At 41.0% G+C, this 13626-nt stretch overlaps 1 protein-coding gene across 2 annotated transcripts in view; it reads right to left on the bottom strand.

Moving 5' to 3' along the window:
• LOC124553740 (methylenetetrahydrofolate reductase) overlaps positions 1-13626 on the bottom strand; it is a 108900-nt gene that overhangs the window by 75505 nt on the left and 19769 nt on the right. For both annotated transcript variants that reach the window (XM_047127676.1, XM_047127675.1), the window contains one exon: positions 10459-10721. In XM_047127676.1, coding sequence (XP_046983632.1) covers positions 10459-10721 — 263 coding nt within the window. The remainder of the gene's footprint in view (positions 1-10458; positions 10722-13626) is intronic.

Genomic DNA, 13626 nt, shown 5'->3' with positions numbered 1-13626 from the left:
ACAAGAAATGACAGTAAAGAATACAAATATTGAGAGGCCGATGCCAGAATACCCAGATTAATGACAGGGGCCGACAAGAGGTTCGTGAACTTACACCACTTACTTCCCGAACTGCCCATTTGTGAGCCAAAAATATCCTTTGATCGTGGGAAGAGCAACCCCAAAATATAATACCATATGTCATACGCAATGGAAAATAAGCATAGTAGACCACTTTCTGTGTGAAACTATCAATTATTTCAGGTACCATACAAATAGTAAAAATGGCAGCATTAAGTCTTTGAACAAGATCCTGAACTTGGGCTTTCCACGGCAGTTTCCTATCTATCTGAACACCTATAAATTTGAACTGTTCAGTTTCACTGGTCATATGTCAGGTTTCATTGAATTGTGTGTTAGAAACTGTAAAAACTGAGTCTTACTGTGATTTAGCATCAGTTTATGTTTTACAAGCTATGAAATTATTTCTTGAACTGCACTATTTGAAACAGTGTCGAAGTTGCACACAATGTTCTTTACTACCTAGCTAGTGTCAGCAGCAAACGGAAATATTTTAGATCACCTGAAATACTAGAAGGCATATCATTTATATAAATAAGGAACAGGAGCGGCCCCACCACTGATCTCTGCCCCCCCCCCCCCCCCTCCCATTGCCAACTCACACTTAACCCCACATCATAGCCATTCTCAACAGTGTGGTCAATGGCCTTTTACAGCCTGTTATTAAAGTAAGAGGTGAACCAGTTGTGAGCTCCTCCCCATATTTCATAATGGTCCAACTTCTGGAGCAATATTTTGTGATCAACACAATCAAATGTTTTAGTTAAATAAAAAAAGATGCCTAGTGTTAGAAACCTCCTGTTTAATCCATCCGGTATCTTACAGAGAAAAGAGAATTAGCATTTTCAGTTGTTAAACCACTTCTAAAACTGAACTGTACATTTGATGGCAAATTACATGAAATAAAACAATTAATCGTCCTTACATACATAGCCTTTTCAATAACTTTTGGACATCCTGATGGCAATAGAAATAGGTCTAAAATTGTCTAGATTGTCCCTTTCGCCCTTTTTACAAAGCAGATTTACTACTGAGGGGAAACTGACCATTCTTAAAGGAAAAATTACAAATATGGGTAAGTAAAGGGCTAACATGTTGTAACAATACAAGTCAAGATAGATGTAACGGAACTTGAATAGCGTATTTGCCTCTATTGGTTACAGTACAGAGATCGATCTTTCCATCCTATCTGTATATTTAAATATAATATTGCACGAATAAAGGCCGGGTGAGTGTAAAGCTATTGCTAAAAATGCACGCCGCGCGATTGTTACGATTTCGTTGGTCATAATAATAATAACATACTTTTGAATACAATTAAAATATAACGGCGATACCTGTTTAGCGTTATTGGAAATAATATGTAGTAAATTAATGAGTAAGGCAGCTGATCTTATAAGAAGAGGTAAAATTGGGCACACTGAGGTGTTTTGCTTTATATTGACAAAGCTGATGATACGGCGTCATTTTTTTATTTACTCTTAGAAATAAACAAGTAAAGAAGTGCTAATTGTGTGTTGTGAAAAAATATAGGGGCAAGTTTTAAATAACTACGGTATACTATCAGAGAAACAAAAGGACAATTAGTTACACGAAATCGTGGACAGCAAAGTGTGGTCATTAAATTTACACCTACAGGGCGGCCAATTCCGGGATAAATCTATACGCATCTCACAAGAGACGCGGTATTGAGACCGTTTTTTTTATTATATCGCAGAGAGCGGGCTCCAATTTATGAAATGGAGAAAAATGTTAACTTTTACGCGAACTCTTAATAATATCAGATCTGAGAGAAAAGTGTGTAATTGTCTTACACCTAACAAACATTCGTGGAGGGCAGTGGCTAAACTAGAGGAGTCAATAACAAAATACTGTATCATTATCATTGACTGTTGGTGTCGAGCAACCAAAACTGTTCATCAAAGGGTTTCGATGGAACTTGGGAGTTAGGTTTCAGGCACTCGCTTATACTTCACATCAGGGTGTGAATGAGTGGTGAATGTGAAATAAAATTGTGAACAAAGTTACGTTAAATAAAACAGAAGAAACAAGACAGTTTGGTTGTATCTGTTATTATTCCATAGACTGTAATATTTCTTATCATTGTACGAAGCCTTTATAGATGATCTTTATGACAATTTGCTTCGAAGGGATCTCTTTATGCGTTAAGTTTTGAGGACTGGTCAAGAGGGGGTAGTTCGTAGATCCTAGCTACTGCAGCTATTCTGGAATCAGGTGCTACCATGACCGTTGTGTGTTGTCAATGACTTAAGGTTACCATATCTCATGCTCTAATATCAACGCACCTTTCCACTTGGTATAACGGTGCCTCATGGCAACAACGACAATGGCGATGACGAAGGAAGATACGGTAGAATGTGCAGCACAGTACTTCAGTATTCTGCTAAGTAGTCCATCATATCCATGAGAGTCCTCATGTACATGTACTCCGACAGTGAATATGTCTTATTGGAATAAGATAGCCAGCTTCCCAAGGGAGATTGCATTCTCCGGTTGAGGCTGTATCCCATATACCACAGCCCCAGTACCTCTGTCCACTGTCAACTCGTCAGAAAACTGGACTGTGGCACCTGAAGGGTATCGTTGTTGCTATTTTATTGAAGACTGGCATTTTGAGATTGTAGCTGTGCACAAAGTATAGCTCAATTTGTGCAGGGAAGAAAATAGCAATCTACCACTTTTAATAATGCTATTTATTCGCATAAATAATGCCATTACAGGTTTCCGACTGATAGGATCATCATCGGACAGCTGTTTACATTAAGATACAAACTTGCTGCCATTTACCTTAGTTATCTCTTCTTATTTCCTCTTTCAGCATAAATTCCTTTGGATGGTAGTTGTATGTGGTGTGAGAAATGGCCTGCTTAACAATAACTGAACCTAATACCAATGTAAACAAATCATTAAAGTGAAGCTCTTTTAGTGTTAGGCTACTTAATTAGACATAAGTAACCTAAAAGTAAAATAGTTTCCAAAATGATTCACAAATTGTGAATTCAGTTTGATGTCAGCTGTACTACTTATCAGTGACACAAAAATCTGTGCCTGGGACTGGATCCCAGATTTCCCTGCTTATCGGAAGCAGCCACCTTAACCACTTTAACTCTCTGTGTGTACTCCCCGGACTGCCCCAACCTTTCATATGCCACACTATCTACATTCCCACATGCATGCATGTCTGCAGTACATTGTATAACAGCATACAAACATTGTATAAAAAAATATTTACAATTACACTTTAATGATTTCTTTACATCGTTTTCAATTTGGTATTAGGTACAATTACAGTCAAATTGCCCACTTACTACATCATATTTCAAATTCAATGCACCACCGTCCCAAGGAATTTTCACCACGGAGGGAAATAAAAAGTGTAAAACTAGTGTAAACAACAACAACTTTGTACTTTAATGTGAACCAACGACAAATTTATAAAACTTCCTGGCAGATTAAAACTGTGTGCCGGACCGAGACTCGAACTCGGGACCTTTGCCTTTCGCAGGCAAGTGCTTTACCAACTGAGCTACCCAAGCATGACTCACGAGCCGCCCTCACAGCTTAAATTTTGCCAGTACCTCTTCTCCTACCCTCCAAACTTCGCAGAAGCTCTCCTGCACACCTTGCAGAACCAGCACTCCTGGAAGAAAGGATATTGCAGAGACATGGCTTAGCCACAGCCACAATCCATGAAAGGCAAAGGTCCCAAGTTCGAGTCTCGGTCTGGCACACAGTTTTAATCTGCCAGGAAGTTTCATACCAGCACACACTCTGCTGCAGAGGGAAAGTTTCATTCTGGAAACATTCCCTAGGCTGTGGCTAAGCCATGTCTCCACAATATCCTTTCTTCCAGGAGTGCCGGTTCTGCAAAGTGTGCAGGATAGCTTCTGTGAAGTTTGGAAGGTATGAGATGAGGTACTGGCAGAATTAAAGCTGTGAGGGCGGGCCGTGAGTTGTGCTTGGGTAGCTCAGCTGGTAGAGCACTTGCCTGCAAAAGGCAAAGGTCCCGAGTTCGAGTCTCGGTCCGACACACAGTTTTAATCTGCCAGGAAGTTTCATATCAGCACACACTCCACTGCAGAGTGAAAATTTCATTCTTCAACAAATTTATATTTTAACACGAACAGCTGTCTGACGATGAACTGGTCAGTTCAAATCAGCTAATGGTACTATTTACGTGAATAAACAGCATTATTAAAAGTGGCTGCTGCCGTTTTCTTCTCTGCAACAATCAACAGGTATCATGGTTCTTTCTTCCACTACTCCCTACTTCATATGGTTATATACAATGGTTTATTGAAGTAGTAAGAAGTTACCATATAGTCAGCCAGCAATTCCCCAACCATTCCTATAATTACCCTATTTGTTAGATTAGTGTGAACTTTTGGATATCCTATATACCACCAGTTTTTTTCAGTTTTTAACCTGAATAGCTCAAAGATGTAATGGACGTGTGTACCTTACACAGTCATCTGCTCTTTCCCATCCTCCTCGACATTTTGCAGAGTGCCTCAGAAGTTATCCTTCAAAAAGCTTCCTCGACACTTTAGAACAATTCTTCATTAAGATCTTATCGATGTCAAGCCATGTGGGACTCAATTATTCACAATAACAAGTTCACTGGTGAAGTGAAGTCCAGGCTTCATAGTGGTCACTTCAGTGAGGCTGGAGACATTCTGAACCATCCCATTTCAGCAGCATAAAAATTATTTGTGAAGGATTTCACACACCTGATACGAAGAGTATGCCAGAACTTGTAACCTGGCACAGGGGGGCAATATGTACATTACTGAGTGATACAAACCCAACTCTGGATTACAACAAACTTTCTACCAGGGTATACGATACCAATGTCGCATATAGTACTTGCACTTGTGTATACCAATTAATCTCATTTGTTCATCTGCTTTACTTACTTTACTTTTCCGTGTCCAGATTAAATTTTATTTTTCCAATAGTTAGCCACCGCTACGGCTTTGTCGTTGGCTTGTAGCAGGTCGCTAAAACTGCAGGGCTCCGGCAGTAGTCGGCACATGAGCAGATGTGCCTCGTCTCGTACCTCTCCGCATCCGCAAAGAACGTCGTCATCGTTAGTCAGCAGTCCCCACTTGCACAGATTAGTTTTGCATCTGGGTACACCAGCCCTCAGCCTATTTAGTGTTCTCCACACTGTATAAGGAAGTTTGTTTCCAGATGCCATTTGCTCCTTTAGTATTATCTGCAGGGCGGTTTGTTCATTCTCCCATTTGTTCATGTTCATCTGCTTATCATTGTTCAAGTGTTAATTTGCTTCCTATCTAATATCTGACAATCTGGTCCTTAAATATGTCTGCTTGTGTCTGTATGTGTGGATGGATATGTGCGTGTGTGCGAGTGTATACCTGTCCTTTTTTCCCCCTAAGGTAAGTCTTTCCGCTCCCGGGATTGGAATGACTCCTTACCCTCTCCCTTAAAACCCACTTCCTTTCGTCTTCCCCTCTCCTTCCCTCTTTCCTGATGAGGCAACAGTTTGTTGTGAAAGCTTGAATTTTGTGTGTATGTTTGTGTTTGTTTGTGTGTCTATCGACCTGCCAGCGCTTTCGTTCGGTAAGTCACCTCATCTTTGTTTTTATATATGACAATTATATAATACGCACTCACTATCATTATGCAAATTAATTGACTACAGAATAGTCTTGCTGTTGCTAATATGTCTACATTTCTGGTATCAGCCCCTAATGCTTTATCACATCAGAAGTTGAAACTTCCTGGCAGATTAAAACTGTGTGCCGGACCGAGACTTGTGAATTGAAGCTGTGAGGACAGGGCGTGAGTCGTGCTTGGGTAGCTCAGTTGGTAGAGCACTTACCCACGAAAGGCAAAGGTCCCGAGCTCGAGTCTCGGTCCGGCACACAGTTTTAATCTGCCAGGAAGTTTCATATCAGCGCACAGTCCGCTGCAGAGTGAAAATCTCATTCTGGAAACATCCCCCAGGCTGTGGCTAAGCCATGTCTCCACAATATCCTTTCTTTCAGGAGTGCTAGATCTGCAAGGTTCGCAGGAGAGCTTCTGTTAAGTTTTGAAGGTAGGAGACGAGATACTGGTGGAAGTAAAGCTGTGAGGACGGGGCACGAGTCGTGCTTGGGTAGCTCAGTTGATAGAACACTTGCCCGCGGAAGGCCAAATTCCCGAGTTCGAGTCTCGGTCCGGCACACAGTTTTAATCTGCCAGGAAGTTTCATATCGGCGCACACTCTGCTGCAGAGTGGAGATCTCATTCTGATGTCAAAAGTTATTTATTTGGCAAAGCACAATTCGTACACAGGTACTGAAAACGTGTCAGCATTAAATTGCCTGTCATAATTTAATAACAATCTGAATATTATTTAAGAGCACTGTTAGTCTTTTTCTTAATTGTCACTTTAGCCTGGGAGACCGTACACACTCTCTACATCCCTCCACGAGTCATTTCTGTTCCCGAGTTTCGTGGTCCATTCAGCTTTCCTCGGGCCCATTGCCTCCATATCCCTGCCGATGTCATCTCGCCAGTGGTCTTGCTCGATCCCTTCCGCCCTCCACGGATGCTGAGAATGCTACTAGCAGTAGTATTTTGTCTTACATGCTAATTACGTGATTAGGTGCTCTGCCCACAGCAGTCTTCTTCTCTTCATCATTTGGCCACTATCACCTCATGAGTATAGATTTGCCAGTTCGTGGTTTCTTAACATCCTCCATTCCTGTGACATGGGGGGGGGAGAGAGACAGCTACTTTCCTCCCTACCTCTCTTTCGAAGACTAGCAGTTTTTGACTATCTGTTTTCCTTAATGTAAATGTTTCAGACTCGTACAGAGCTACTGGGAAGCTTACGCTCTGGTATAATCTGATTAAACCACTGCTGCACACCGTGTCCCATCAACCAAAATATCCTCTATTCGTTGGTGCAATTCTTGCCTTAATCTAAATTTCTGTTCTATTCTGCTTGCTACAAATGCTTCCTAAATGTTTAAATATAACTTCATCAACTGTCAGTGGGTACCTTGCTCGTGATGACACACTCAGTTTTCTCTTTATTAATACACTACTGGCCATTAAAATTGCTACACCAAGAAGAAATGCAGATGATAAACGGGTATTCATTGGACACATATATTATACTAGAACTGACACGTGATTACATTTACACGCAATTTGGGTGCACAGATCCTGAGAAATCAGTACCCAGAACAACCACCTCTGGCCGTAATAACGGCCCTGATACCCAGGGCATTGAGTCAAACGGAGCTCGGATGGCATGTACAGGTACAGCTGCCCATGCAGCTTCAACACGATACCACAGTTCATCAAGAGTAGTGACTGGCGTATTGTGACGAGCCAGTTGTTCGGCCACAATTGACCAGACTTTTTCAGTTGGGGAGAGATCTGGAGAATGTGCTGGCCAGGGCAGCAGTCGAACATTTTCTGTATCCAGAAAGGCCCGTACAGGACCTGCATCATGCGGCCGTGCATTATCCTGCTGAAATGTAGGCTTTCTCAGGGATCGAAAGAAGGGTAGAGCCACGGGTCGTAACACATCTGGAATGTAAAGTCCACTGTTCAAAGTGCCGTCAATGCGAACAACAGGTGACCGGGACGTGTAACCAATGGCACCCCATGCCATCACGCCGGGTGATACGCCAGTATGGCGATGACGAATACAAGCTTCCAATGTGGGTTCACCGCGATGTCGCCAAACACGGATGCGACCGTCATGATGCTGTAAACAGAACCTGGATTCATTCGCAAAAATGACGTTTTGCCATTCGTGCACCCAGGTTCGTCGTCGAGTACACCACCGCAGGTGCTCTTGTCTGTGATGCAGCATCAAGGGTAACCACAGCCACAGTCTCCAAGCCTATAGTCCGTGCTGCTGCAAACGTCAGCAAACTGTTCGTGCAGATGGTTGTTGTCTTGTAAACGTTCCCATGTGTTGACTCTGGAATCGAGACGTGGCTGCACGATCCGTTACAGCCGTGCGGATAAGATGCCTGTCATCTCGACTGCTAGTGATACGAGGCTGTCGGGATCCAGCACGGCATTCCGTAGCACCCTCCTGAACCCACCGATTCCATATTCTGCTAACAGTCATTGGATCTCAACCGACGCGAGCAGCAATGTCGCGATAGGCTACAATCCGACCTTTATCAAAGTCGGAAACGTGATGGTACGCATTTCTCCTCCTTACACGAGGCATCACAACAATGTTTCACCAGGCAACGCCGGTCAACTGCTGTTTGTGTATGAGAAATCGGTTGGAAACTTTCCTCATGTCAGCACGTTTTAGGTGTCGCCACCGGCGCCAACCTTGTGTGAATGCTCTGAAAAGCTAATCATTTGCATATCATAGCATCTTCTTCCTGTCGGTTAAATTTTGCGTCTGTAGCAAGTCATCTTCGTGGTGTAGCAGTTTTAATGGCCAGTAGTGTATGTAACCCTGCTTTCCTTGCAACATGTCTGTAAGGACTTGTCATCAGCTGCAAGTCATCTTTGCTATAATTTATTAGAAAAACACCATCCACATATGATTTATTACATTATTACCCAGTCTTATTCCAGCTGAGTTTGATTTATGGTGTTTTCTGTCTATCTTTACTCATATTAAATTAAAGAGTATTGGAGATAATACGTCTCCTTACCCAAAAGAAGTTTTGACTTCAAAATGTTCTGACATTGCCCTAGTGGTCTTTACTCCGCAATAGGTTTCCTCTTAACAGATCTTGTTAGATGTATTAACTTTTGGGTGAATTGAAATTCTTTCGAAACACTGGTGATTGTGCCCCTATGTATGCTGTCGTATGCTTTTCTGAAATTAACAAAAACTGTGTGAATTCAGTGTAATGTTCCCAAACTTTCCCTGTTATCTGTCTGAATGTAAAAAGCTGATATGTTCCTTCTGAAACCACATTCAGCATCCCCTATAATTCCTTCTGCAACTGGGATAATTCAGTAGACACTGAGATAGAATTTTGTAGCTTACATTAAAGAGTGTAATCACTCTATAATTATCATATATCGGGGTGTTATTTCTTAGTACATGGCAGATTATGGTCATTTTCCAGTCATCAGGCAATATCTCATATTCTCTAACATTCTTTAACAGTTTTGGAATTATTTTAAACAATCTCAGTCCTCCATTCTTTATTAGATCTCCTGCAGTTTTATCTCTGATGAAAGCCATATTGTTTTTTAGATTTTTGATTATTTGTGGTATTTCTTCTTCACTGAATATCACTTCTTTGTTGTCTACAGTGCCTAGTACACCACATGGAAAATACTCTATTAAGATCACGACAGTTTTAGTACTTCTATGAAGTACTCTCCCATCAATATGTTACTTCCGTGTCATTCGTGAGGATCTTTCCTTGTGTGTCTTTTTTATAAATGTTTCTTTTTTTCTTACATTTCTGTGTTACTTTCTTTCCTTTTTGCTACATTTGTCCTGTGATGGATACAGCCCCCTTCAGCCTCTCCTGTTATCTTCTTGTAATATTTACATTTCTTCTGCCATAGTGTAGTTGGTTCATCAACAAACAATCTGTCATATTCAAGCCTAACAATGACCTCACAATTCATGACACATTTGGCAAACACACCCAACTGTTTGTGACAACAGTGAAGAGGAGAACTGCTTCAATTTCGGCGCTAGAAATTCATTGCCTCTTTTCTGAGCTCTTGTCGGTTATGCAAAAAACATTCCAGTGTCTAAACTGATGCACTGCCAAACCATAAGCACCAGAGAAACACCGCTGTGACTGCAGCCGGTCCTGATCTAGACCAGTTGTTCCCAATACCGCCTGAGGAATAAAACAATATTTTCTAAGAGGAATATCATTACTTTACTGTTTAATAAGACTGTAATACTGATAACATAAGTCACCAATGATTACATACTTTTTCCAAATACTGTACTAGTTTCATCATTTTAAAAATAAAAGTCATCAAAGAAAAACCTATTACATTCTAAAGCTTAGTTAAGTGCTAATGCTGGGGAGGGAGAGGGGAGGCCTTACCAGCTAATATCTGATTGCACTCAGGGCTAATGGTCTCGGAAAGGCCTGCCTTGATGTGCTGGATGGCAGCAACATTAAGAAGTGAGAGCTGGATCACCAGAAATTGACATGCAAAGGACCTGCTTGCACAGTAGAAAATTGACAACAGTGGTAATGATCCTACATGAGTTAACCAACATATTGTTTCTTTCAATGTATGTCCCCCCCCCCCCCCAAAAAAAAAGGGAAGTAAAATAATTGTACAGGTAATATCTCTGCCAAACACCACACCACAGGCAGCTGACAAGAGTAGAGATGCAGATGTACCACCAACAATCATAGTAAAATCTGAAAAGGTGCACAGTTTGCTTACCTCCACGCACCAGAAAGAGAGCGCGCACGCCCCCCTCTCCACAGGTGGCCGCCAGCACGTCCGCCACGTCTCGCTCCCTCAACCCGGCAGCCGACAGGTGCAGCAAGACGCCGTGCTGCCCTACGAGCTCCGACAGGCCGAGGGCTGTACGGACGGCAGGTACGGAAGACCAGTCCGAGGGAGGCCGCTCTGTAATGGAAGGTGACAGGTGCCACGTCACCGAAGCGAACGCTGCAAGTTCGCCGCCAACGGCATCTGCCGCACTGAAAGTAAGTGAAACAGTTTGGTTTTTGGAGATTTCTCAGGCCGATAGAGAGATGGTACATTCTTCAGTGTCTTGTGAAATATAACTAGCCTATCAGCACAGCTGGTTAATGGATCAGCTGAGACTAAATTCGTACAGGACTGTGTTCTAAAAGCATGCAGTGATGTTTATGTTCCATTGTAATTGTTAGTATGCTGATGTATGTTTACTGTTATATTTCTTTCTGTCACATATATTAATCATTACTTAACATCATTTGAAGTAATTTAGTGACCTGGAGAAGACAAATTTCATCGTGTCATTTCTTATGCACAGTTATAATTCTGTACATACTGAAATTTCACTTACACATATCTCTCTTCGGTCAGTTCAATACTTTCAAATCCGGGATGACAGAAACAAATTCATGGAATGCAATTTTTGTATAAGATATGTGGAATGTGCAAACTATTTTAAAATGTTGAAATAAATCAATAAAAATGTGTACATTTAGAAAAATGACAACTTTTAACATGATTTTTAAAGACATTTCTTAGTACAAGTGGACTTCACCATTTGAGCACTGGAAACTGTAAGCAACTCAAATAGGTAATCTACACAAGCACAAGAGTTTTCTATCTAATAGGAATCTCAGTTTCAGATGTTTTACTTTTTTATGTAGAATATGTTTGTTACACATCAGATATTGTAAACAGTCATTTTCTCATTATCTATACTACTGCTTAAAGACAAGTCATTATTTAACGCTGTTACCGAAAGTATCAAAACGTTCTCGACCAGTTAACTTCATATTATTACACGATACCCTAATGAACATTTCGATGGATGTGGGCTTTACATTTTTTTAAAAAGACAATCTATAGGTTTTCTGTTCAAACTAACTGCAAGAAAGAAAATGCCGTGCCATAAAAATATGTGGTTTCGTTTTCTTTCTCACACTCAAGTGTCGAGCTCGATAGCAAGGCATGTGAAGTATTGAACAAATTGTTTCTCACACATATATTCTTTCTCTTTATATATAATTTCAAACAAAAATTATATACACAACAATGTGCCGTTTTGTTTTCTTCATTGCTGTCAGTTTTACAGGAAACAGAAACGGTGCATTTACGACATATTGGCTTATAGAATGAGATTTTCACTCTGCAGCGGACTGTGCACTGATATGAAACTTACTGGCAGATTGAAACTGTGTGCCGGACCGAGACTCGAACTCGGGACCTTTGCCTTTCGCGGGCAAGTGCTCTACCGACTGAGCTACCAAAGCACGACTCACGCCTCGTCCTCACAGCTTTAATTCCGCCAGTATCTCGGCTCCTACCTTCCAAACTTAACAGAAGCTCTCCTGCAAACCTTGCACAACTAGCAGTCCTGAAAGAAAGGATATTGCGGAGACATTGCTTAGCCACAGCCTGGGGGATGTTTCCAGAATGAGCACTTGCCCGCGAAAGGCAAAGGTCCCGAGTTCGAGTCTCGGTCCAGCACACAGTTTTAATCTGCCAGGAAGTTTCATATTGGCTTATTATTAGAATACTACTACAGAATCTGAATCGTCCAAAACTTTGTAATTCTACCCATTGGAAGATTAAACCAGTGTGAAATACTGTCATCGAAGCTACTGTCCTCACAGATTCAGTAGCTGGAGAAGTCTCTCTTATAGACCATATATCAATGATACCATCCAATTTACCCAATCATTTTAAGCTACTTCAATGACCGATGAAGAGTTCTCATTAGCAATAACAATAAATAATGCTTGAGGTAGGAGACAGGACTAAGAGAACGGAGAGGTGAAGAGGTGAGGGATGGAAATGGTCATTGGGGGAGGGGGGGGGGGGGGTGGGGGGGATGGACAGAGATAGGAGGAAGGAGTTTAGCGTGTATATCCAATTCCCATGCATGTTTAGCAACTGCAAAGCAGTGCAGGATTCACCAATAATTTTATAAAAGTGTTACATAATACTATAGTGTATGTGAATTCACTAATTGTTATTTGTCTGTATATGAGCCGGTGTGATGCCAAGTCAGTCAGTTACAGTTGTTGTTCATAAGTTGGTAAAGAGTCATCAGTTAATTTCGATAATGTGTGGCAGATTTGTTTGAAATGGAAATATTTCAGTCATCAGCAGTTTATGTGAAATTTTGATGTTCTATTAAGTGATGAGTCAATATATAACTACACAATACAAAAAAATGGTGATTCATTCTGCATTTCGAATTACATCCTGGACCTCTCATCGACCTCAGACAGTGTTCCAACTTTGCGAGATGAGTATTTTTTTAACACTCTACATATATTCCTCATACAACATTACGTGTAAACGTGACTATTTTAAAGTTGGTTGCACTGTATTAGCCATATATTTGACTTGGACAGTTGATTGTATTACACCTGTCACTGTAAAAGTGCATCACAGGCTAGACAGTGTTCTGGGTTTGTGATGGCAGGGTGGGAGGGAGACAGTGTTAGCAAGATGGGAACCCCGCAACTCATTAAAGTAAAAGATGCACCTAAATTTTGGAGGCAATTTTTTGATGGAAAAGTGCATCTAAAATATGATATATTAATAAACCACTAAAATAGTGCAAGGATGCCAGTTTCAGGCTGCATATCTAATGGCTTTCAGAGCAAACAAAAATTTCATTCGCCATATTTCGTGCAATTATTGATCAAATTTACAATGCTGACATAATCTCTCCATTAAGAGGTTCAAACTTACATTAAAGTCTTAATCCAATAGGACAAGCATTAAGCTTGGAAAGTGTGTGTATGTCTCGAGGCAGCAGAACTTGATGTGTGCAGAGTACGCAGACTATATTCGTCCAGTATTTTAGAATGAGAGCACTTAATAGTTTCAACAAACTTGCACACATAATTTCAAAACTTTTCTTGCTGACACCCT

The sequence above is a fragment of the Schistocerca americana genome, chromosome 11 (assembly GCF_021461395.2).
Source record: "Schistocerca americana isolate TAMUIC-IGC-003095 chromosome 11, iqSchAmer2.1, whole genome shotgun sequence".
Lineage (NCBI taxonomy): Eukaryota > Metazoa > Arthropoda > Insecta > Orthoptera > Acrididae > Schistocerca > Schistocerca americana.
The sequence above is the reverse complement of the archived record's forward strand: the minus strand, read 5'-3'. Positions and strand labels throughout refer to the sequence as shown.